The sequence below is a fragment of the Prionailurus viverrinus genome, chromosome A1, assembly GCF_022837055.1.
Source record: "Prionailurus viverrinus isolate Anna chromosome A1, UM_Priviv_1.0, whole genome shotgun sequence".
Lineage (NCBI taxonomy): Eukaryota > Metazoa > Chordata > Mammalia > Carnivora > Felidae > Prionailurus > Prionailurus viverrinus.
In genome coordinates this window covers 67,981,236-68,008,780 of record NC_062561.1, presented here as the reverse complement: position 1 = coordinate 68,008,780, position 27,545 = coordinate 67,981,236, and the positions used below count along the sequence as shown (strand labels likewise).

Sequence of the window (27,545 nt, the reverse complement as noted above, 5' to 3'; positions counted from 1 at the left end):
TCCCCCTAAAAGTCTATTCTCAGTACAGGGACCTAGAGAGCCTCTAAAAGAGAACATCAGACCCCAATATAAATATGTCCATGGACACCAACCATCTCCTCCAGGATATCATGCAAAACAATCAAAGTGTACAAGGCCTGCTAAAATTAGCTAATATCAGCCATGAATCCAAGATGAGAGGGGGAAGCAATAGTGAGAAAGCCCAAAAACAAAAACAAAAACTTTCTAGGAGTATGGGCTCACCCTAAAGTGACAACCTATATCCTTTGCATATTATGAGAACCGTGAAATCCAAAGCCAGACAGAGTGGAGATAAAGCAAAGACCTTACTCAGGAAAAGACAGAAAAAAGAGAATATGAGAAGAGAAAATAGCCCTGAGCAGCACATCTCAGAAAACCCCAGCAACTATGTGCTCTCTGAAGGTGAGGGCTCACCCTCAAGTGTAAAAGATATACCCCTTTGGTAGCAAAGGAAGTGGGCAGAGGGGCAGCAGGGCTGGCAGCTGATGACCTGGACATGGTTTGGTTCAGAGAAGCAGAGAGGGCAGAGGTATGTAGAAAGGCCATTTTAGCAGGAGGCAGAATGTCTGTGGAAACAGTGAAGCAGAGAGGACTGCAATTGCTAAGTACAGAAGGCTGCCCTGTCCCCAGCACTCCCTTATATACACACACACCCCAAAGGACTTGCCCACAAATAGCTAGGGCAGGATAATTCATTTTAATGGTACAGCATCGGGGCACCTGGGTGGCTCAGTCAGTTAAGTGCCTGACTCTTGGTTTCAGCTCAGGTCATGGTCTCACACTTCCTAGGTTTGAGCCCCATGTCGGGCTCCATGCTGATAGCTTGGAGCCTGCTTGGGATCCTCTCTCTCTCTCTGCCCCTCCCCTGCTCATGCGCTCGCTCTCTCTCTCTCTCTCAAAATAGATTTTTAAGAAAATGGTATAGCATCAATTCAAGGACAGCTTTTAAATAGAGACAGGAAAAGAGCACCAAGACTTACCTGATGAACACACATCAGAACAGTAGCCGAACACATGAGAATTCTGAGCAAACATGCCATGAATTTTTAGAACTTATCCAATCCCCTCTTGTAAGGGTAATCACAAAGCAGAATAAGAACTCAGCAAAGAAAGAGTGAGACAAAGAGGAGACAAAAATGTGAGTAGTCAATACTCAAGAAGATCACAACTATCGTAGAATTACAGATGAAATGAGAAGGGGCACGGGAAGCAGCATCATATGGAAAAAAATAAGGATCTAACAAAATGAAATGGAAATAAAGAGTTTAAGAAGACTAGAGAAAAAACAGCAGCTATACCCGACAAGCAAAGGGAATACAACCTACACATAATTAGATCTCAGAAGGAGAAAACCAAACCAGTAGAACAAAACAATTCAAATATTTTAAAAATATTTTAAAGTTTATTTATTATTGAGAGACAGAGAGACACAGAGTGTGAGCAGGGGAGGGATAGAGAGAGGGGGAGACACAGAATCCGAAGCAGGCTCCAAGCTCTGAGCTGTCAGCACAGAGCCCAACGCGGGGCTTGAACTCACAAACTGCGAGATCATAACCTGAGCTGAAGTCGGTCACCTAACCAACTGAACCACCCAGGCGCCCCCAGATTAAATTTAAGACATTTTCAATCTGTAAATTCATTTGTTATTTCAGGAAAGGGCACACTAGGTGTCAGGGCAAACTGGATGGTAACAGTAAAGAGGAAGACCTATGCTGGCTAGTCTAATTATGCATTTGAAAGATGAGGGCTCTTTGAACCTGGCCCCAGATTTTCCAGAGCAATATTCTGTGCCAGGGGACAATGGAACAATAACTTCAAGATACAGAAAAAGTGTGAGCAAAGGATTTTCTTATCTAACCAAACCATCCTTTTAAGAATAAAGATACAAATGTAAAAGAAATGAGAAAATAAATTTTCCTAGGAACCCCTCGAGGATGAACTTACCAAGGAGAAAGCTAGAGATACCACAACCAAAGGAGGGATGAAGAAGAAAAAGAACTGGTAAGTCAAAAGGCTTAGTTCTTGGCAAAAATCAATACATATCTCTAACCTAATCAGGAAAAGAAAGCAGGATCAAAACCAAAAATAAGAAATAAGTGACAAATAAGATAGAAGAAATTAAAATAATGAGACTACTACTTTGCTAAATTTGAAAACTCAAATGAGTAACACAAACTGATCCTAAAAGAAAAACTAAACAGAACAATTTTCACAGAGAAATAAAGCCACAGGCTTTCCACAGAGATATGGAACTGAAAAGGAAAATTTCCAAATAATTACAAAAAACTACCTTAACTGATAGTTTGCTATATATAAAAATCTGGGGTAAAAAATAATTCTTCCTCTGAGTTTTTTGAGAATACTGAAATACTCCTTTCTGGACTTGGTAGGAGGGGATATGAGACAGGAAGCGGTGTTCACGAGCAGAATTTAGCAGTCACAGATGCGTGTGTTGCTAATAGCAGACCTTCAAAGTGCTTAAAGGAAAAATGGACAATATTAAAGGGAAAGATAGGAAAGTTTGCAACCTTCACAACAGGTAATTAAAGATCTTGAAAACTCTCCTCTCTCAGCAATTGATGGGAAAACTAACATAAACATTACACGCAACAACTGCAGATACACATTATTTTCAAGTTCACACAGAACAGTCAGCAAAAACAGACACCACACTGGACTAAAAGACAGGTCTACATAAATTTAAAAGGAAGGAAATCACATGAAGTATGTACAGTGACCACATAAAATTAATAAGATACCACCAAACATTTCAAAATTAAAAAAAAATCCAAATAATCCATGTGTCAAAAAAGAAGGGAATTAGAATACATTTCAAACCAAATGATAATGAAAACAAAATATGAGACGTACAGCTTTAAATGCTTATATTGAAGGGCGCCTGGGTGGCTCAGTCAGTTGGGCATCCAACTTTGGCTCAGGCCATGATCTCACAGTCCGTGAGTTTGAGCCCCACGTCAGGCTCTGTGCTGACAGCTCAGAGCCTGGAGCCTGCTTTGGATTCTGTGTCTCCCTCTCTTTCTGCTCCTCCCCTACTCGTGCGCTATCTCTCTCTCTGTCTCAAAAATAAATAAAAACATTAAAAATTTAAATGCTTATACTGAAGGAAAAAAGAGAGAGAGAGAGAGACCTAAAATCAGTGGCAATTCAACCACAAAAAGCCAGAAAAGCACAAAGTAAACCCAAAATAAGTCAAAGGAAGGAAACAAAGAAGAAATCAATGAAATAAAGGAAAATCATAGAAAACATTAATAAATCCCTAAAGTTGTTGCCTTTAAAAGACCAATAAATTTGGCCAAACTCAAGCTATATTAAGAAGGAAAAAAAGAATTACAAAACTATCAGTATTAGAAGTTAAAGAGGGGCGCCTAGGTGGCTCAGTGGGTTAAGCATCTGACTTCTACTCAGGTCATGATCTCATGGTTTGTAAATTCAAGCCCCATGTCAGGCTCTGTGCTGACAGCTCAGAGCCTGGAGCCTGCTTCAGATTCTGTGTCTCCCTCTCTGCCCGCTTGCGCTCATGCACACTCTCTCAAAAATAAACATTAAAAAAAAGAGGGCATACGATATGGTTCTATTAATATGAAGATCTAGAATTGGAAAAACTAAATGAGGAAAATCAGGACAAGGGCTGCCTGAGCAGTGGATCGGGACTGATTGGTAAGGGACAAGAAGAAAATGTAATGTTCTGCATCTTGATAGGAGTTTGCGTTTGACACTCTCTTTAACCAAAATTTTAGTCAGGCTCCTCTGAGACCTCTTTCTAAGGGCCTGACCTTGGGTTTTCCTCTTGGTTGTTATAGAATCCAGTTTGAGCAAGAATCCTGCTAAGTCAGTTTACCTAACATCTCCCTGATTTTGGTATCTGACCAAATTTGAATTTGTATCTGATCAATTTTCTCATTCCCTACCCTGGCCTGCCATCAGCAAGAATCCAGTTGAGTCCATCTAGCAAGAATCCCCCCTTTCCATGATGTTTCCTCTTGGTAATTTTCCATCCAGTGACCCCCACGATGCTCCTTGGTTATAAATCCCCACTTGTCCTTGTTGGTGTCAGAGTTGAACCCAGTCTCCCCCTCACTGCAAGACCCCACACTGCAGTAGTGGTCCCTACACCTATGGAGATTAGCCACTCCCCTTCACAAGAATAAAGCCTTCCTTAAGGTCTTTAACAAGTGTCACAAATAATTTTCTTTTTAATAGATGACATGGGTATCAGAACTCAGGATTGGTATCCCTAAGATTTGTGCATTTCATTGTATCTAAAACTACTCTCCCTCAATAAGGAATAAAAAGGAAAACAGTAAACAAATTCTAGTTAATGATATGCCAGTTGAAGTATTTGGGGAAAAGTAAAGTCTACATTGTTTTGAAATGCATCTAAAAAAGATGAACTGACAGAAAAATAGAGGGATAGGCAGATTAAATATGACAAAACATAATAAAATATTAACTTCAGAATCTAGATAGTGAGGACATGAGTGCTTACTGTAAAATTCTTTCTACTTCTTTCTGTATTTGAAATTTCTCATAATCGCATGTAAGGGGGAATGTTTCCCTGCTCTGAGACTGTCCTAATAAAGACAATGGAAATCATAAATTTTCTACCACCTTGTTTTCTACATATTCATTCTTAAGACAACGACCTTATCCAAGAACTCTTATAGCCTCATCATGTAAGAAAACAGTGAGCTATTTCTGATATTATTAAAGTCAAACTCCATGCATGTAACTACTTCCTACAGTAGACTGCATTCCAACATTAGACTGAGGGCAAGCTCAACCATTACATCTTAGGCTGATTTAAATAGTGTAGAGGTTTAATTCTGTACATTGGGACTTCCTCTAGGAAGTCTATAACATGGACATAACATGGCCTGCACACTAACTGAAGCTATATATCAATGTGCTGTATACATAGGTGTTGAATTTTTCACTTGGAAAAGAGATAGTGTCAACAGTAAAATACAAAGAGAGAATTTCAGTTTGTCAGACTATGAAATTCTAAATCCTGCACTATAATTTCTCTATCAATAGTCAGGAGATCTCACCAACTGTATTTAAGCCCTGGAGTAGACAGACATAAATATAGGCCTTGTTCCATGTACTTAGTCTGTCTCTATTGTAACATGATAAATACTTGGGTTTGTTTTTATTTCTCTTAAAGAAGTCACTTCAATATTTGAGGTCACACAAAAACCTATCAAATGTCTTTCTTCCCCCTATCCAAACTTCCCCTCTGTCCAGTCAGATGTGCCTGTCACCACTGGAAAAGCAAAGGACCCCATCATTCACCTGCCCCTGGACTTCTGTTCCAGCTATATCTCCCACACCTGGTGTCTGTCCCAATTTTTTTCCTTAATATTTTTTCCAATACTTAAAGCTTTTGATCATTTGGAAATTAGCTTGTAACGTATCTTTTTCTGCCGCATAATGCTGCTGAACTACTGTAAATATTTCCATTTCTCCATCTCCTATTAAGCTCATGGATTCCTTGGTATTTCCTAGAGGAAGTCCCAGTGTTGCCAAGATACAAGTGGTACCATGTTTTGCCCAGTAATATATGATTTGCAAATGTGCTAAATCTAAGCTGATTGGTAAATGTGCTAATCCCCACAGAGCAGGGAGCTTCGTAGTCTCCCCTGTAACCATGCATTTTTATTTTTCTCAGTAATCTCTATACCCAACATGGGGCTCAAACTCATGACCCTAAAAGCAAGAGTTGGAGGCTCTACCAAATGAGCCAGCCAGGCGCCCCTGAAACCATGCACTTTTAAAAAGAAAAGAAGGGGCTATGGCTAAGCAGTCTGTATGTAAATAAAAATGGAGGCCAGACTTACAGTTCATGAATTTATAACCAAAGGACTTAAGCAATCCACATATACAGCATCTTACACTAGTTGTCTTTGCAAAGGACTAAGCCATTTTCTAGGCTAACAACCTGCTTCCAACTCCTTAGGTGAAGCTAAGGGAGATGCACCTATTTCAAGACGTGGAAGGTTCAAAAATACCTGCTTTCAAGATTCTGACTACGTGGGCCCACAGTTATATGACTAGCATCATCAGAACAGATGACCCTTGAACAATGTCGGGGTTAGGGCACTGACCCCCTACACAAAAGAAAATCTGCATATAGTTGTTGATTCCTCAAAAACTTAACTAATAGTAGCCAGTGCTGACCGGAGGCCTCACCCATAACATGAACAGTGGATTAACACAGATTTTGTATATACATTATACATTGTATTGTTACAATAAGGTAAGCTAAAGAACAAAATTTAAATCCTAGGAAAGAAAAAATACATTTACGCTACTGTACTGTATTTATCAAAATAAATGTACATGTAAGTGAACCCATGCAGTTCAAACCCATGTTGTTCAAGGGTCAACTGTATACAAGCAGCTTCCAACTTACAAAGCTAACTTTAGGTATGATCTTAAATACAACCAATCTCTTCCCTTCCTTCTCCCCATATATTAGGAGCCAGGGAATCTGGCCAATGACCTCAAAAAAAAAGCAGCAGCCATGACAAATATGATCCACTCTCAGTCTTTCCTGACTCGGGATGAGCCCTGTAGCTCTATACCTGCCCCCAACACTGCCTAACATGTAAGTGGTGGCACAGGCACTTGCTTATATCATAAGGAATAAAAATCTATCCGTGTTTTATGTAAATATCCTAAAATTAGCCACTGTTCCTCAAATACTACTGTACTGGGGGGCATAAGAGCACTGAAGCAAGGAGGTGGTATAAATCTTGAACACAGAATATTTTTGTGGAAGATGGTGAGCCTAGAGAGTATCATGAGATAGTGTCCCAGGATAAGCAAGAGGACACAAGACTCTGTACACAGGATATCAAAGACAAACTTTATCTATTTTATAATTTTGCCCAGGCCAGCTCTTTATCTAGAAAAAGTACTACTTGGCTCCTTTTCTTAGAATTTTGGATATCCATAGTAATACAGAACACCTGTGTCAAATGGAGTTAATGCAGCAGTCACAGATTGGACCTAGAAGCTAGGCATCCCATACAACTGTTTATAGAGAGAAGTCAATGCAAGGTCCAAACAACTGTCCTGAAAATGAATATAATGGAAACAATGTACCAAAAAACATAGGAGGAGTGTTCTGGAGTCTGAGAGGTCTCTTGGAGTTGGGGCTTTCCTGGTCTTTGGGGTGAGGGTAACAAGATGACCTGGAACTGTGGCTTCTGCCAGTGATCCTCTCCCCGTCTGATGGTAGAGAAGGTGGAGAAACACCATGGGCAAGAACGAGGTCCCCAGTGTAGGAAAGTCTTTGGCTTGGGGTTACAGAATACTTGCCCTGGCACCTAGCCAGCACGCTGTGAGGAAGCCCAGGCCACATGCAGAAGGTACAGGCAGGTGCTCTAGCCACCAGCCCCAGCTAAGGCCTCTGCCAACAGCCAGCATCAACCTCCAGCCACGTGACTAGATAAGGCTTCAGATAACTCCAACCACTATCTTTGGAGTTTTCCAGCTGAGGCCACAAACTGTCCTGTCATTTCGTGTGGTTGCACAACAATGTACCTTAAAAACAGCTAAAGATGCTGGAGACAGCAGGAGTAAGAGAACCCTAGGCTTGCCTCATCCCACAAATACAACTACATAACTATGAAGTCATCCTCAATACCCCCAAAATCCATCTGAAGACAGGGAAAACAAACTCCACAACTAAGAGTGGAGAAGAGGCCACCTCAAAAGAGGCAGGAAGTGCAAAGACACTCTTTGGGAGAAAAACAGATTGTGGCCACTGTGGTGGGGACAGTGCTGGAGTCATAGAGAAGGGCAAGAGACAGAGTACCACACAGAGGAGCACGCAGGGAAAATAAATCACCATAGCAATTGGCTAGGAAAGTGAGAGGACCCGAATTTTGCAGGTTCTTATAACCAGTGGGGCTTACAGCCTAGAATTTTAGGGTCAGCGTGATTGGCTCTGGGAGAACTTAGAGCACATTGTACTGCTCTTGGAGAAAAGGCTGGGCAAACAGCCTGCGGACATACAGCATGGAAACAGCAATTGGAAGAGCACCAGGGGCACACAGTGGGAGGTTAGCTGCTCATTTCAGAGTGTGTCCCCGAGAAGCAGCATTCAAACATAGGCCCCCTCTGGGAACAAAGGAACCGGTCAGCACCATTTCCCTGCCCTGCCCCTGAGCATAAGCACAGAGCCCGGACGCTCACTACCTAACTTGCTTACACCAAGCTCCCCTTCCCCCCACGCACCAGAAGAACTGCCCTTCCCAGTCAGGCCCGCTTCAGTCACAGTGTGACTGGCACCCTCCCCCAGACCAGCCCAAACCCCTTCTGACACCTCATCTCCCCATCCAGGAGTTTTCCAAGGCCTCCGTTCCAGCGGCAGCGACAACACATCACATTTCTCAAGCCGACCAGAGCACAACTAGTTAGAACTCACCACGTTCAGGCCAGGGATCAAGCAATGTCCACAACAAGCAAAGAAAGACTCTGGAGATGACCAGCCTGAAGGATAAAGCAGCAGGGGCACAAGAGCAGGGCACAAGCAGTACACACTGGAGACGCTCCTAGAAGAGCCAGGCCTTGGGGAACAGGGGACACTACAGAGCACTACAGGACCTCTTCTTCATAAAGCCATCACCCTCAAGAACAGGAGATAGTTGCCTTTCCTAGCACACAGAAGTAGGCACAGAGACTTAGACACAATGACAAGATAGAAGAATTAGTCCCAAATGAAAGAATAGGACAAGGCCATTGCCAGAGATCTAAAGCAAAACGGATATAAGTAACATGCCTGGTGGAGGGAGACTTTAAGGATAATCACTGGACTTGGGAAAAGAGTGGAGAACATGAGTGAAACAACAGAGATAAAGAATAACATAGCAGAGATAAAGGGCTCAATAAATTAAATGAGAAACACATTTGATGAAATGAACAGCAGGCTGGAAGAAGCAGAGGAATGAATTAATGACCTAGAAGACAAGAATGGAAAGTGATCTAGTTGAACACAAAAGAGAGTAAAAAGGATTATGCAAAATGAGAATAGACCTAGGGAACTCATGACTCCATCAAGTGTAGTAACACAAACATAATAACATTCAGGGGTACCGGGGTGGCTCGGTTGGTTAAGCGTCCAACTCTGGATTTTGGCTCAAGTCATGACTTCACAGTTTGTGAGATCGACCCTACATCAGGCTCTGTGCTGACAACTCAGAGCCTAGAGTCTGCTTCAGATGCTGTCTCCATCTCTCTCTGCCCCTCCCCCACTTGTGTTCTGTCTCTGTGTCTCTCAAAAATAAACAAACATTGGGGCTCCTTGGTGACTCAGTCAGTTAAGCATCTGACTTTGGCTCAGGTCATGATTTCACAGTTCGTGGGTTCAAGCCCAGTGTCAGGCTCTATACTGACAGCTCAGAGTCTGAAGCCTGCTTCGGATTCTGTGTCTCCCTCTCTCTCTCTGCCCCTCCCCCACTTATGCTCTGTCTCTCTCAAAAATAAACATTTAAAAAAATTTTAAACATTAAAATATTAAAAAATAAATAAAAAGCTTCTGCACAGCAAAAGGAAACAATCAACAAAACTAAAAGGCAACCTACAAAATTGGAGACGATATCTGTAAATGACATATCTAATAGAGGGTATATAAAGAACTTGTAAAACTCAACACCCAAAAAACAAATAATCCAATTTAAAAATGGACAAGGGGCCAGGATGGCAGAGCAGCATGGAAGGTTTTCTCTTGCCTCTCTTGTCCCTGAAATGCAGCTAAGATCGACACCAAAACATCTTGTACACCTAGAACACTGAATTGAGGATTAACACAGCAATCTGCACAATGTGAACCACAGAACTCAGCAAGTACGTAGTGCAGAGAGGTTAACTGGGGGAGGGAGAAGCCATGGAGGGTAAGGAGCTATTTTTGTTTGTGTCGAAAGGACGGAGACAGGGAGGAGAGTACAGGAAAAGCACTTCCCCTGAGAGCAGCTGGGGAGAAAGAGAAAAAGTGGAAATGCCCACAAGTGACTGAACAAGAAAGGGAGAAGGGAGAAAGGAGAGGGTTTAAATAACATTGACTCTATACGGAGTGCAGAGTCTGAAACCCTGCAGCTCAATATCTGGCAGAGCTCTGGTGGGAAGGACGAATCCCCAGGAGAGAGAATGAGGTCTGAGAGGTCCTTGGGCCACAGGGGGAGAGGTGGTTCCCCTGCTGGGAGGACACTGGGTAGAGGCTGTGCAGCCTCGCCACAGGCAAAGGTCCCAGCAGACCCTGGACAACAGCCATGTTCACTGGTATTGGAAGAAGGACATTAAGGGTGAAACCTGGTGCCAGATGCGTGTTATGATTTACCATAATCCCTGAAACCCTGCTGCTACACGATCACGTGAACTTCTTCTGGGGTTTTTCTGGGGTGGGCCAAAACCCAGTTGCAGTCTTGGGGTATCTGCAGCAGCGCAGTCGCCCCAACGTTCCTGGGGGTGAGCCGGCACCCAGCCATTGCTCAGTAAGACCCTCCCCCAGAGGGTCTGAGCAGGTCAACACTGCAGGGCCCTCAGAAGTGAGGGGTTTGGAAACAGCCCCATTTGAGATAAAACTCGGAAGGGACGGGGCGCCTGGGTGGCTTGGTCGGTTAAGTGTCCGACTTCGGGTCAGGTCATGATCTCACGGTCCGTGGGTTCGAGCCCCGCGTCGGGCTCTGTGCTGACAGCTCAGAGCCTGGAGCCTGTTTCAGATTCTGTGTCTCCCTCTCTCTGTGACCCTCCCCCGTTCATGCTCTGTCTCTCTCTGTCTCAAAAATAAATAAACGTTAAAAAAAAATTAAAAAAAAAACAAAAAAAACTCGGAAGGGACATGCCACCTGGCAGGCTGATGGGTTCATCACTTACAGTGTAGAAGAGGGGAGTGAACAGAAGCCACAGAAAAAGGAGGGGTGCTAGATTGCGGGTTGACGAGAGCAGAGTTCTGATGCTAGAGACTGGGTAGCTGGGTGAAGCCATTTTCACCCCTCCTGCACATGCGCATACATGCCTACACGCGCCACAACGATCCACCCCAGTAATTAAGCAGCACCATCTAGTGGAAAACAAGGTGTTACACCAAGCCCTGTCCAACTGGGCTAACTGCTCTAGAGGAACACAAGTCTCTCCGCCTGCTTAGTTTATGGACTCTAAAGTGCTTCGCAGTTTGACTTCTAGCGGAAACTGGATATAATTTCAATTGTATTTCATTCTGTTCACTGGTCCAAGTATTCAATTTATTTTCCCTTTTTCTTTTCTTATTCTTGAATACAGAAAGATAAATCTATTTTTATTTTGTTTTATAAAAAATATTTAATTTTTCTACTGTATTTATTTTTGTAAATTTTTTAAATTCTACTTTATTTTCATCATTTCATTCTATTTTATTGTATTCATTTTTTATATTTTCAAATGTTTTCCTTTTTTTTTCTTCTTTCCCTTTTTTCTCTATTCTATCAAGGTTCTTAAAACAACCAGATGAAAACACACCTAGGATCTAGCATCCTTTATTTGATTTTTTTGTGTTTTGTTTTCAATTTTTTAATTTTAATTTTGCTTTTTACTTTACTAATTATTTTCCTTCCTTCAAAACGACAACACGAAGGAATTCACCCCAAAAGAAAGAACAGGAAGAAATGACAGCCAGGGACTTAACACAGATACAAGCACGATGTCTGAACCAGAATTTAGAATCACGATAATAAAAATACTAGCTGGGGTGGAAACAAGCATAGAATTCCTTTTTTCAGAAATAAAAGAAGTAAAATCCAGTCAAGTCAAAATTTAAAAATGCCATAACTGAGATACAATCTCAAATAGGTGCCACAGCGGCAAAGATGGATGAAGCAGAGCAGGAATTCAGCAATACAGAGGACAAAGTTATGGACAAACTGATAAAGCAGAAGACAAGAGAGACACTAAGGCAAAACCACACGATTTAAGAATTAGAAAACTCAGTGACTCATTAAAAAAGAATAACATCTGAATCATAGGGGTCCCATAAGATGAAGAGAGAGAAAAAGGGGTAGAAGGTTTATGTGAGCAAATCATAGTGGAAAACTTTCCTAACCAAGGAACGACACAGACATCAAAATCCAGGAAGCACAGAAAACTCCCATTAGACTCAACAAAAACTGACCATCAGCAAGGACTATCATAGTCAAATTCACAAAATATTCAGGCAAGGAAAGAATCATGAAAGCAGCAAGGGAAAAAAAGCCCTTAACCTATGAGGGAAGACAGATCAGGTTTGCAGCAGACCCATCCACAGAAACATGGCAGGCTAGAAAGGAGAGGCAGGATATATTCAATGTGCTGAATTAGAAATATATGCAGCCAAGAATTCCTTATCCAACAAAGTTGTCACTCAAAATAGAAGGAAAGATAAAAAGTTTCCCAGACAAACAAAAACTAGTGGAGTTCATGACCACTAAACCAGCCCTGAAATTTTAAGGTGGACTCTGAGAAAAGATGAAAAAAACAGAAAAACAAAAACAAAAAAGTCCAAAAGCAATAAAGACTAGAAAGGACCAGAGAACACGGAAACTCCAACTCTACAGGCAACATTATGGCAATAAATTTGTATCTTTAAGTACTCACTCTAAATGTCAATGGACTAAATGCCCCAATCAAAAGACACAGGGTAACAGAATGGATAAGAAAATAAGATCCATCTATATGCTGTTTACAACAGACCCATTTTACACCTAAGGACACCCTCAGATTGAACATAAGGGGATGGAGAACCATATCATGCTAATAGTCACCAAAAGAAAGCCAGAGTATCCATACTTACATCAAACAACTAGATTTTTTAAAATAAAGACTGTAATAAGAGATGAAGAAGGGAAATGTATCATAATTAAGGGGTCTATCCACCAAGAAGACTTAACAATTGTAAACATTTATGCTCCAAACATGGAGCACCCAAATACATAAATCAATTAATAACAAACATACAGAAACTCATGGATAGTAATACCACAATAGTAGGGAACTTCAACACCCCACTTACAACAATGGACAGATCATGTAACAGAAAATCAACAAGGAAACAATGGCTTTGAACGATACACTGGACCAGATGGATATTCAGAACATTTCATCCTAAAGCGGAATACACACTCTTCTAGAGTACACATGGGACATTCTCCAGAGCCGATCACATACTGGGACACAAATCAGCCCTCAAGAAGTACAAAAAGATTGAGATCATACCATGCATATTTTCAGACCACAACACTATGAAACTCGAAATCAACCACAGGAAAAAATTTGGAAAGACAATAAATACTTGGAGACTAAAGAACATCCTACTAAAGAATAAATGGGCTAACCAAGAAGTAAAAGAGGAAATTAAAAAGTACATGGAAGCCAATGAAAATGGTAACACCACAGTCCAAAACCTCTGGAATGCAGCAAAAGTGGTCATATGAGGGAAGTATATAGCAATCCAGGCCTTCCTAAAGAAGGAAGAAAGGTCTCAGATACACAACCTAACCTTTCACGTTAAAGAGTTGGAAAAAGAACAGCAAAAAAAAAAAAAAAAAAAAAAGAACAAAAACAACAAAAAGAACAGATCAATGAAACCAGGAGCTGGTTCTTTGAAATAATTAAAATTTATAAACTCCTAGCCAGTTTGATCAAAAAGAAAAGGGAAAGGACCCAAATAAATAAAATCAAGAATGAAAGAGGAGAGGGGGCGCCTGGGTGGCGCAGTCGGTTAAGCGTCCGACTTCAGCCAGGTCACGATCTCGCGGTCCGTGAGTTCGAGCCCCGCGTCGGGCTCTGGGCTGATGGCTCGGAGCCTGGAGCCTGTTTCCAATTCTGTGTCTCCCTCTCTCTCTGCCCCTCCCCCGTTCATGCTCTGTCTCTCTCTGTCCCAAAAATAAATAAAAAACGTTGAAAAAAAAAATTTAAAAAAAAAAAAAAAAAAAAAAAAAAGAATGAAAGAGGAGAGATCACAACCAACACTGTGGAAATACAAACAAAAATAAGAGAATATTATCAGCAATTATATGCCAATAAATTGGGCAAGCTGGAAGAAATAGACAAATTCCTAGAAACATATAAACTACCAAACTGAAAGAAATAGAAAATTTGAACAGACCCCTAACCAGTAATCGAAAATCTCCCAAAAAACAAGAGTCCAGGGCTGGATGGCTTTCTAGGGGAATTCTACCAAACATTTAAAGAGGAGTTAATATCTATTCTTTTGAAGCTGTTCCAAAAATAGAAATGGCACTGGGTGTTGTATGGAAACCAATTTGTCAATAAATTTCAGGAAAAAAAAAAAATAAAAAAAAAAAAAATAAACAAAAAAAACAAAAAAAAAAAAAAAAAAAAAAAAAAAAAAGAAATGGAAGGAAAACTTCCAAACTCATTCTATGAAGCCAGCATTACCGTGATTCCAAACCAGACAAGGACCCCACTGAAAAGAACTACAGACCAATTTCCCTAACGAACATGGATGCAAAATTCCTCAACAAGATACTAACCAACTGGATCCAACAATACATTAAAAGAATTATTCACCACAACCAAGTGGGATTTATACCTGGGATATAGGGTTGGTTCAATATCTGCAACTCAATCAGTATGATACATCACATCAATAAAAGAAAGAAAAAGAACCACAAGAACCTCTCAATAGAGTCAGAGAAAGCATTTAACAAAATACAGCATCCTTTCTTGATTAAAGAAAAAAAACCCTCAAGAAAGTAGGGATAGAAGGATCATATCTCAAGATCATAAAAGCCATATATGAAAGACCAACTGCTAGTATCATCCTCAATGGGGAAGCTTTCCTCCTAAGGCCGGGAACACAACAGGGATGCCCACTCTCACCACTGTTACTCAACACAGTATTGGAAGCCCTAGTCTCATAAGTCAGACAACACAAAGGAAAAAATGGCATCCATATCAGCAAGGAGAGGGTCAAACTTTCAGTCTTTGCAGACACCATGATACTCTATATGGAAAACCCTAAAGATTCCACCAAAAAACTGCTAGAACTGATCCATGAATTCAGCAAAGTCTCAGGATATAAAATCAATGCACAGAAATCAGCTGCATTCCTATACAGCAACAATGTAGCAACAGAAACAGAAATCAAGCAATTGATCCCATTTACAACTGCACCAAAAACCATAACCTAGGAATAAACCTAACCAAACAGGTAAAAATCCATACACTGACAACTATAGAAAGCTTATGAAAGAAACTGAAGAAGACACACACACAAAAAAAGGAAAAATATTCCATGCTCATGGATTGGAAGAACAAATATTATTGTTAAAATATCAATACTACCCAAAGCAATCTACATATTCCATGAAATCCCTATCAAAATAATACCAGCATTCTTCACAGAGCTAGAACAAACAATCCTAAAATTTGTACGGAACCAGAAAAGATCCCAAATAGCCAAAGCAAACCTGAAAAAGAAAACCAAAGCTGGATGCATCACAATCCCAGACTTCAAGATGTATTACAAAGCTGTAATCATCAAGACAGTATGGTACTGGCACAAAAACAGACACTCAGATCAATGGAACAGAATAGAGAATCCAGAAATGGACCCACAAATGTATGGCCAACCAATCCTTGACAAAGTGGAAAAGAATATCCAATGGATTAAAGACAGTCTCTTCAGCAAGTGGTGCTGGGAAAACTGCACAGCGACATGCAGAAAAATGAACCTGGACCACTTTCTTACACCATACATAAAAATAAACTCAAAATGGATGAAAGACCTCAATGTAAGACAGGAAGCCATCAAAACCCTCGAGGAGAAAGCAGGCAAAAACCTCTTTGATCTTGGCCGCAGCAACTTCTTACTCAACACGTCACCGGAGGCAAGAGAAACAAAAGCAAAAATGAACTATTGGGACCTCATCAAAATAAAAAGCTTCTGCACAGCAAAGGAAACATTCAGCAAAACTGAAGGCAACCAACAGAATGGGAGAAGATATACATAAATGACATTATCAGATAAAGGGTTAGTATTCGAAATCTGTAAATAACTTTTCAAACTCAACATCCAAAAAACATAATCCAGTGAAGAAATGGGCAAAAGACATGAATAGACACTTTTCCAAAGAAGACATCCAGATGGCTAACAGATACATGAAAAGATGCTCAACATCACTCATCATCAGGGAAATACAAATCAAAACCACACTGAAATACCACCTCACACATGTCAGAATGGCTAACATTAACAACTCAAGCAATAACAGATGTTGGCGAGGATGCAGAAAAAGATGATCTCTGGGGCGCCTGGGTGGCGCAGTCGGTTAAGCGTCCGACTTCAGCCAGGTCACGATCTCGCGGTCCGGGAGTTCGAGCCCCGCGTCGGGCTCTGGGCTGATGGCTCAGAGCCTGGAGCCTGTTTCCGATTCTGTGTCTCCCTCTCTCTCTGCCCCTCGCCCGTTCATGCTCTGTCTCTCTCTGTCCCAAAAATAAATAAACGTTGAAAAAAAAAAATTTAAAAAAAAAAAAAAAAGATGATCTCTTTTGCACTGCTGATGGAAATACAAAGTGGTGCAGCCACTCTGGAAAACACTATGGAGGTTCCTCAAAAAATCAAAAATAGAACTACCCTACAACCCAGCAATTGCACTGCTAGGTATTTATCCAAGGGATACAGGTATGCTGTTTCAAAGGGGCATATGCACCCACCCCAATGTTTATAGCAGCACTGTTAATAATAGCCAAAGTATGGAAAGAGCCCAAACGTCCAATGACGGATGAATGGATAAAGAAGATGTGGTGTATATATACAATAGAGTACTATTCAGCAATCAAAAAGAAAATCTTGCCATTTTCAACTATGTGGATGGAACTAGAGGGTATTATGCTAAGAGAAATTAGTCAGAGAAAGACAAATATCATATGACATCACTCATATGAGGACTTTAAGAGACAAAACAGATGAACATAAGGGAAGGGAAGCAAAAACAATATAAAAACAAAGAGGCGGACAAAGGATAATAGATTCTTATATACAGAGAACAAACTGAGGGTGCTGGAGGGGTTGTGGGTGGGGGGATGGGCTAAAAGGGTAAGGGGCATTAAGGAAGACCCTTCATGGGATGAGCAGAGGGTGTTATACATAGAGGATGAATCACTGGAATCTACTCCTGAAATCATTATTGCACTATATGCTAACTAACTTGGATGTAAATTTGAATAATTAATTTTTTAAAAAAGAATAAGGGACACGTGCAAACAACTAATTGTGAAGCTTGGCTCTTTCGCTACCGTTGATGGTTCTTCATTTGCTCAAGAATAAAATCAATGGCATGTTATTGAGCATATTTTCACACCATATGCAGATGCTTGTAGAACATAAAGAATGAGTTTCCAGGACTGAATGAAGCCAGATTGGAGTAGGAATCCTTCTCCATGGCACCATATGTGGACATGCTGGTTGGGTTACCGTCTGAATGCAGTCACCAGTGAGCTCTGTCCATCATTTCCATCTAACAGAGCCCCCAGCACTTGCCACCATCCTGACTCATTACAGTGAATCTGTATTCTAAAAATTGACAGAAGTCAAATCTCAGGAAATCAACCAACCAGGTATTAAACTTAACCTAGAACCTAAGCTTTTCACCAAGTTGCATATAGACACCTCATGAAAGATATCAAAAGATGTCATTACTCCCATCAATATGAAACCATTATCAGTAATTTTTAAAGATACAGCTTCATGTTTATTATTTTAAGTTTTGTGACAAATATATGTTTTAATTAATTGAAAAAAAATCTGTTGAATGCACAAAAAAAGAATATTATCTCTTATTTTTAAAGTTCATGGAATTTTTCTTTGAGTGTTATTTTAGGATTAATTTTAACAAATGTCCAGAGGGACTATGAAAAGAGTTAGTCTCTACTTGCATACTATAGAATTCAAAATTTACAGTCCTGGTATACTTCTCAAATCCTCTACATAGTGTTGTTTATTTTTTGACCACTTGGTTTTCCACGAAAAATTGATGCTAAAAATTTCTTTTTTTTTTATTTTTTTATTTTTTTCAACATTTATTTATTTTTGGGACAGAGAGAGACAGAGCATGAACAGGGGAGGGGCAGAGAGAGAGGGAGACACAGAATCGGAAACAGGCTCCAGGCTCTGAGCCATCAGCCCAGAGCCTGACGCGGGGCTCGAACTCCCGGACCGCAAGATCGTGACCTGGCTGAAGTCGGACGCTTAACCGACTGCGCCACCCAGGCGCCCCGATGCTAAAAATTTCTATATGTTATGTTATGTTTCTTTTCACCTACATTTTTTTATCATATTATTTGATGCATTAAAACTCATAATTAACATTTAAAAAAAATTAAAATGGGCAGAAGACATGAACAGACATTTCTCCAAAGAAGACATACAGATGGCCAATGGACACATGAAAAGATGCTCATCATCACTTATCATCAGAAAAATGCAAATCAAAACTATAATGAGATACCACCTCACACCCGTCAGAATGGCCAAAATCAACAACACAAGACAGAACAGATGTTGGTGAGGACACGGAGAAAGGGGAACCTTCTTGCACTGTTGGTGGGAATGCAAACTGGTACACCCATTCTGGAGAACAGTATAGAAGTTCCTCAGAAAGTTAAAAATAGAACTACCCTATGACCCAGTAATCGTACTACTGGGTATTTACCCAAAGACTACAAAAACACTAATTCAAAGGGACACATGCATTCCTATATTTATAGCAGTGTTATTTACAATAGCCAGGATATGGTAGTAGTCCAAGTGTGTGTCAATAGATGAATGGGTAAAGATGTGGTATATATCTACAACAGAATATTATTCATCCATAATAAAGGATGAAATACTGCCATTTGCAATGACATGGATAGAGCTAAAGCATAATGCTAAGTGAACTAAGTCAGCCAGAGAAAGACAAATACCATATGATCTTAGTCACATGTGGAATGTAAGAAACACACACACACACACACACACAAAATGAGCAAAGGGAAAAGAGGAAATGAGACAAATCCAGAAATAGACTTTTTTTTTTTTTTTTTAAGTAATCTCTATACCCAACATGGGGCTCAAATTCATGATCCTGATATTAGGAGTCATGCTCTACCAACTGAACCAGCCAGGTGCCCCTCAGACTCTTAACTATAGAGAACAAAGTCACCAGAGGGAAGTGGGTGAGGGATGGGTGAAATAGGTGATGGGATTAAGGAGTGCACTTGTGGTGATGAGCACCAGTCATAAAACTTAAAAAAAAAAATGGCTAAGATGGCAAATTTTGTTACGTTAATTTTCCTACAAGCAAAAACAAAAAATAAAATAAATGACAGACTCAAATATAGGACTAATTCTAAATCCCATACTCCTTCCACTATGAACTTATTGATAAACTACCTACCTTCATTCATTCAGCAAACATATGAGTGCCTGCTATGTGCCAGGCACAAGTAGCCGAGATGGATCAGTTAATGAAAGACACAGGTTGTCATGTAGCTTAAGTTCTAGCCAGTTTAACTCCTTATCTCTTAAGGATGGCACTTGAATCATCCCTATATTCAAAGGAACTTTGCTAACTGTTTAGTATCACTTCAATGTCAGTTTGTTCCTCTGAAAAGCTATGAAAAGAATTACTCGGGGCACCCGGATGACACAGTCAATTGAGTTTCCAACTTGGACTCAGGTTGTGATCTCATGGTTGGTGAGTTCGAGCCCTGCATTGGGCTTGCTGCTGTCAGCCTGTCAGCGTGGAGCCTGCTTTGGATCCTCTGCCCTCCTCTCTCTCTGCCCTTTCCCTGCTCACACTCAGTCTCTCAAAAAATAAATAAACATTAAAAAAAAAATTTTAATTACTCATCTATCTGAAGAGTCTCCTTCATTTTTCATGATCTCAGAGGCATCCTCAAACAACAATCTTACTTACTTTCTCATGAGTGGAATCCCCTAATATCTTTCCTGATAACTCTGCCAGAATCTCCAAATTAATAAGTCTCCATGTTCCATTATTCACTAACCTAAAACTTTGTTTTTCTCTATTCACTACATTCCTACCATCATTTTTAATTGCTTATTTAAATAAAGGCTAAGCCAGTAAACAGAATATGGAAAGCCCTCATATTTTAACTCAGGATTTCAAAATATTATTTAGCCTAGGTAAGTAAGATTACTTACTCATCTCATCATTTACTAAACCTTCAATTCAATAAGTAATAGCCTTCAGTTTTAGTTATACAGGTGTCCTCGGCACCTCCCCCCCAAATTGAGAGGCCTAGAAATCCATTCTCAGTCTCTCCATGAGGTTGCTTAATTGCCATATTTGTGACTCAAACAGCCATTTTACTTGAAAACCTTAATTCAGAAAGATTCCCAGTGTATAATCCAAACCCACCAACAAAGACAAAGAATAAATTCCTATTTATTTTTTTAATGTCTGTTTATTTTTGAGAGAGACAGAGAGAGAGAGAGAGAGAAAGCAGGGGAGAAGCAGAAAGAGAGGGAGACACAGAATCGGGAGCAGGCTCCAGGCTCTGAGCTGTAAGCACAGAGCTCAATGCAGGGCTCAAAACCATGAGATCATGATGTGAGCCGAAGTCAGACGCTTAAGTGACTGAGCCACCCAGGCACCCCAATAGACTCCTATTTAAAAGAAATTTTAAAAGAAAAAACAGACTCTGAAGACAGATCTATTCTATTAAATTAGTATGAAGCATCTTTTTAAGAATTAAGCTGTCAAGTTTCCCTAAAAAGCAAGTCAGTTTAGCTTTCAAGTTACAAAAGCATCTTCAAATTATATTTACTAGCCTACAAGATTTAACCATTTTTTTAACAGCGCTTTTCATATTCTTCTGTGGCTTCTCTAATTTCACAATTACAGCTGAGGGTTTAAATACAAATGACAAAAGTCCCTTTGATGAAGAGTTCCAAACACTAACGGGAATGCAGAATCCTACAGTATGGCCAATCTCACTGAGAAGACACAGTAGCTCAAAAGTGAAAAGAACAAGGATGCTAATACGATCTTCTTGAAGATCATTTGGATTATGTACATTTCAAGCCCCAACCAAACCTCAAGGACTATACTATAAAATGTCCCACAAATAGCAGTAACTAGAATTGTCAGCACTCATAGGAAACCACTTAGGAGCAAGATTCTTTTCAAATTGTGAAAAGCAGAAAACAAATGATCAGTTTGTCTTAAAAGAAAATGAGTGCCACAAACCTATGTAATCTATCATTGTTACAGATACATTCTCAGTATGTTTAAAGTATTACCCAGGATTACCACTTACCATATCATAATTACTTTAACATGACATTAAATGTAATACATATTAATAGTTGCATGCTTTTTTATTAAGTAAATATTCAGCACTTAATTGGAGGAGGGGGGGAAGAATACCACAACCCAAGTTTCACCAGAAAAATACTCTTACCATTCTCAATTTAAAATGCTTTACCTGATTGAAATGAAAACTTTGCAATAAGGGCTATAAGGCTCACTTCTTTTAAAAACCATCTTATTTAAATGTTCATAGCATACGGTCACATAAAAAAAGCCACAAAACAATAAATATGAAAGGATTCCTTTTTTTAATGTATATGACCATATACTTTAGTTATCTTCTGAAAATAGGACACTGCCCTTATTCAAGGTCCTTACAACATCTAACAGGAAACTCTGTTATTTCAACTTGAACAAAGAAGGATAAGCAACTACCCTAATGTTACTAAACAGCTTTTGGTCACAGAAGATCATTTTAGGGGCGTCTGGGTGGCTCAGTCGGTTAAGCCACCGACTCCAGATTTCTGCTGAGGTCACAGTCTCACAGCTTATGGCACTGAGCCCCCATCGGGCTCTGTGCTGACAGCACGGAGTCTGCTTGGAATTCTCTCTCTTTCTCTCTCTCTGCTCGTCCCCCACTCGTGTTCTCTCTCTCTCTCTCTCTCAGAATAAACTTAAAAAAAAAAAAAAACTTAAAAAAAGATCATTTATATGTAGGACATATATGACATATATATGTATGTTGTAGGTATAATATACTGTACACATGCATAGAATATATATACATACATACACGCACATATATATGCATAAAACATAGACTAATATATATGCACAGAAAAAGTATGAAAGATATACATCCCAAATGAACAGCACTGATCTCTGGATGATACGAAATCTATCATTTAAATTTTTATTTTGCTATTTATCTATTCTAACTTGTCTACAACAAAAAAAAAGGCTAAAATTTTTATTTTTATATCCCCCTGAACTGGTTTCAACAGCAGAAATCTTTCCTCATATGGTGTACTAGTTCCACTAAGGAAGACTAATTTTCAAACTCAATGCCATCTTCCTAAAGTCATCAACACTTCCAGCTACTCTGGTAAACTTGTTCTAAACAAAAGGATGTTAAACATGTGCTAATTTCATATACACCAACGTTTAGATACTGCAAATCAAATTCCTTGAAGACTAACCTTCATCATACATTTCTTCTATTAAATAGGCCTCTGCTCGATCTTTCAGGGCATTCACATTGTCAGGCTCCGTCTGTAAAACTTCAGAACACACTCGAATAGCTTCAACAGGCTTCTCATCCTATGAGTAAATGTGAGAAAAGGATTTATGGCTGTTTTGCCATATATTAAGTTTTCACACTTCTGCGAATGAATCAACTGTTACCTTAGAAAAGCAGTGGCAAATTCTTTCTTTTGAGCGAATCGTATATTCAGCAACACTCGGCTCTGTTTTCATGACAGACTCATATTTGCTGGTCGCATCTGTGTATCTATTAATGAGCAAATCATGATGAGTAACAAATGAAATTCTATCTCAGGGGTTAAAGAAAGAGCCCTCTACTCTTCACTAATCGTTGCTTAATCAATTCACCTAAATGAGTACGTGCCTTCAAACAAGACTTTTACCTTACTATCAGTCAAAAGTTGGGAGATAAAACACATGACCACAGAAAATGTCTATGTACAAATCAAAGCATAGCTGTGAATACCAATCAAACAAAATGATGAATTTCTTTACAGAATAATGCTCATGATTTTGAAACGGAGTAAAACATCTTCTTAAAGTCTGACTTACACATGGCATTTTTCAGCAAAATAGAGATCAGGTTTATTTCTTGGTCCCTACACACCTTCATGAAATAACAAAGCCCATTATCTACATGTCATTTTATACAATGAATGTCAATATTCACAACTAAGTACAATGTGGTTCCCTGCAAAAAGAACCTGCTTAAATTCCCAACTTACTAGCTTTCTGAGAACAATAAAAGCTATTTCAGCCTTTTTTTAAAAACTAGTGAAAAATATTAGCCATGTTATACACGAAGTTACTTTCCTCAGTAACGGCACACTAAACAATATATTTATATGCCACTGTGGCACATTTTCCCCAAAATGCATTACAATCTTCACATTTAAATGCTGATGTATTAAAACACAGATTTCAGCAGAACACTTAAAACAGAAGTTATTGATGTCAAAATCCTAGCTGGGATAGTGTTGTATAGTTTTCCAAGATAGTACAACAGTTGTAGGAAGCCATACAGAGCATGCAAAACCTTGCTTTCCTTTTTACAACTACATTTGAAATGATGATTAGATCAAAACAAAAAGTTCAGTTAGAAAGTACTGAACTTCACTTGAAAAAAAAAGATAGCTTCTGGGAAAGTGGAGTGAATGTACTTTCCCCAGTTCCCCCAACTAGGTACAATTAAATACCCCTACACATTATGTATTTGTCAACATATGAAAAAACTCAGCAAGGGGAGAGAAGGAGGCAGACCAGCCCAGGACATGCGGCCTGAGGGGGAAACACAATATGGGAAAGCTTCCCGTGTTTTTTTGTTTGCTTCATATACTGCAGACTTGGAGGTGAAGAGACCAGCAACCCAGAAATGCCAATGGGTGCAGACAAAAAATCCAAAACCCAGCAAGAACCTACTCTCTCAAGCCACAGGACCTGGAAAGGGCAGCCTGGCAAGACAGAAAATTTATGACAATAACCGCTCCACTCCAGCCAAACGCCACAGAAGAAAAAATAAGGCTCCCTCCCAATGCCAACAGGTCAAGTGGAGAGGCTATGACGAGGTGTGCCCACACCCCCACCATGGTGGTGTCTGAGAAGGCCAAGTGGGAAGCTAGGACTTTCATCCATGGCTGGAAGTAAATATCCCCCAACCTCCACCTGCTCCAAGCAGTAATGAGAAACCCCACACCTCAACTATCAACAAATGCCAACGGGGAAAACTTCTACCTCCCCGACAGCAACAAAGTGATACCCGCCCCTGCTTTGCTGGAACAATGTCTGAAAAAGCCAGGTAAAACAGATTTAAATTAAAAAACAGTCTTATAAAATGAAAGTGTCCAGGTTTCAATCAGAAACCACTCATCATACCAACAGACAGTAAGATCTCAAACTGAACGAGAAAAGACAATAAATTCCAAAACCAATTATCTGACAAAGATCTTAAAGTAGCCTTGGCAATAGCAGCAGTGACAAACATGCTTAAAGAAATGAAAGCAATAGACGGCCTTGGCAAAGAAACAGAAGAGATACAAGAGTAACGTTTGGTTATCAGAACTGAAAACTAGAAAAACCCAAATAAAAAGTTCACTGAACGTGCTCAACAGTAGAATGGAGGGGACAGAGAAAAGAATCAGTGAATTGGAATGATAAAAAAAAATTACGAAATCTGATCAGAGAGAAAAGGAATGGAGAAAAATGAACAGAGCCTCAGGGACCTGTGGGGCTGAAACAAAAGAGCTAACATTTATGTCAATCAGAATCTAAGACAAAAACTAGAGATAGAGGGTAAAGCTAAAAAAATATTTCAAGACATAAAGGCTAAGGGGCACCTGGGTGGCTCAGTCAGTTAAGTATCAAACTCTTGATTTCAGCTCAGGTCGTGAGCTCATGGTTCATGGGTTCGAGCCCCACATCCGGCTCTGCGCTAAAGACAGCTCGGAGCCCAGAGCCTGCTTCAGATCCTGTGTCTCCCTCTCTCTCTCTGCCCCTCCCCCGCTTGCACGCTGTCTCTCTCTCAAAAATAAATAAATATTTAAAATATAAGCAATCTTTAAAAAGAAGTAATGGCTGAAACTTCCCAAGTTTGACAAGACACAAACCTACATATTCTAGAAGCTAAATAAATTCCAAATAGGATAAAAACAAAGAAATCCACACCAAGATACACCATAATTAAACTTCTGAATACTAAAAACAAAGAAAGCAAATTTTGAAAGCAGTCAGAGGAAAATATGTTATTTTAGGGGAAAACAATCAGAATGACCATGGGTTTCTCATCAGAAACCATGGAGGCCACAAAGAAGTGGTACAATATTTTTCAGATGCTCTAACAAAAGGACTTAACTGAGAATCTTATACCACAAGGAAGTCTCTATATACTCTGTATACATCTCTATCACTCTAGATCCCACATTATCTTTTAACAATCAGTTTATATGTCTGTCTCCCACACTAATCTTTAAGCTTCTTAACACCAAAAACCATGTCATATTCATCTCTGCACCCCTTAGTACATTGTCAGTGCCTGACACAGGAGATACTCAATAAATATTTGGTGAAATATAAATAAATCTGCTGGTAAGAATATTATGCAGTTACTATTACTTATATTCTGCCTTATTAAAAATAAGTACAGGGGCACCTGGGTGACTCAGTCAGTTGAGCATCCAACGGAACACACGCTTCGTGAGTTCGAGCCCCACGTCACGCTCTGTGTTGACAGCTCAGAGCCTGCAGCCTGCTACAGATTCTGTGTCCCCTCTCTCTCTGTTCCTCCTCTACTCGCACGCTCTCTTTCTGTGTATCTCAAAAATAAATAAATATTTAAAAATAATAATATTAAGTAGAGCTGCAGTAGTTTTGCCAAGGCCCAGGGCTATCTAGGATAGTCTATCCTCAATGGCTAATGAGTAAGAGAGCAAGCAGTTCAACTGTTCTTTTGTGCCCAGAAAAGACAGAGAAGGGAGGCTGTAGACTGCAGACAAGCACATTCTTACCTGCCGTCTCTGATGAGCTCTTCAGCTGACTCAATTAGCTTATTAAGTTTCTTTACTTGTTTATAGTGTGCAAAACACCTTTTATGATCCTGGTCCAGTTTAAGACATTCACGAACTTCACTGCTCATGTATTTAAAAACAGGAAAATACTCCAAGTCAAAATAATTAATGACTGGTTTTCCACAATACAGAAATCACATTAAAGGTATTTTTTGCTTGTAACGATTAAACAAAACACACTGACTTAACAACTGACCATATACTTTTACATGTGGCATTGTGCCACACACACGTATTAACTCAAATTATAATAACTTAAGTAGAATTATCCATTAAACACCTATTTTCTTTCTGCAAATATATCTCTATTTTAATAAGCATAGCTCATGAAAATAAACTATGTGGAAATAGAATAACTTAGGGAAAATACAAAATATACAAATAAAGAATATAAAAACAACCTTAACCACAGTTTTAATTTAAAATTAAAGTCTTTAAAAACGGGATTATCATCTTACTGCCAACAGTGAAAAGAGGATGAGGACGAGATGTGTATGTCACTAGAGCTGACCTGAGGGACAGTTCATGGTCTCCTAGTTGATAGTACAGTGTGCTGATTTTATAAAAAGCCTCAGTATTATCATTCTTCAACTTTGATGCAGCTTTTAAGTCACTTATCGCTTTCCTAGGTTCCCCCTCTTTTATGAAACATTCAGCTCGAAGTTCCCGTAGTTCTGCATCCCAAACACAAACCTTGAGAAACAAGAGAACTAGACTTTAAGAAGCAGTAAACTATGCACACTCATACTTCATCCCGCGTAGTTTGCTGACACACTTATCAACATGAAACCATCTTCAATTACTGTGATTTCTATATCGTAAAGCATTAAAAAGGCTGATACAATTCAGATGCGACAAAATAATTTCTCCAAGGATATCTTCAATTCTAATGGGGGAAGGGATGTATACGCTAACAAGGCCCCTTTCCTACTTCCTTCAATTATATAATTTTAAAACTCTGAAAATAAGAATACATGGCATTACTATTAGAAGGCTGCTCCCAGTGAAGCACATCTGATTTTGAAAAGAATATTCTTTAGTCAGGTTTTGGTACTTAATCAACAATTCTAATTTCTAGTTCCAAAACATAAAATCTAGGTTCTAAACCTGCAAAATACTTCTATTCTACTAATAACTAAATAGAACTCTCTTTTGTAAAATGTTGTCTCCTTGAAATTAAATTCTCATACCACAAAAACAAAGAAAAGAGGAGAACAATGTGAGAAGGTGGAAGCTTCACCATTTCCACTTTGTCAAAATGTTTATAAATGCATGAGTTTTTTTTTAAAATGTAAACCCAAAAGGTCACCAATAGGGTCTGTGGAAGGATCTTTACACATTTCTTAGAGCTGTTCTAAGGTCATATCAACTTTTCACATATTTT

General features: G+C 39.4%; 1 protein-coding gene across 1 annotated transcript in view; it reads right to left on the bottom strand.

Moving 5' to 3' along the window:
• Nucleotides 1-27,545, bottom strand: part of DNAJC3 (DnaJ heat shock protein family (Hsp40) member C3) — an 89,642-nt gene that overhangs the window by 7,118 nt on the left and 54,979 nt on the right. The window contains exons 6-9 of the mRNA XM_047859385.1: nt 26,673-26,854; nt 26,102-26,221; nt 22,743-22,848; nt 22,538-22,658 (exon numbers count right to left, since the gene is read on the bottom strand). Coding sequence (XP_047715341.1) covers nt 22,538-22,658; nt 22,743-22,848; nt 26,102-26,221; nt 26,673-26,854 — 529 coding nt within the window. The remainder of the gene's footprint in view (nt 1-22,537; nt 22,659-22,742; nt 22,849-26,101; nt 26,222-26,672; nt 26,855-27,545) is intronic.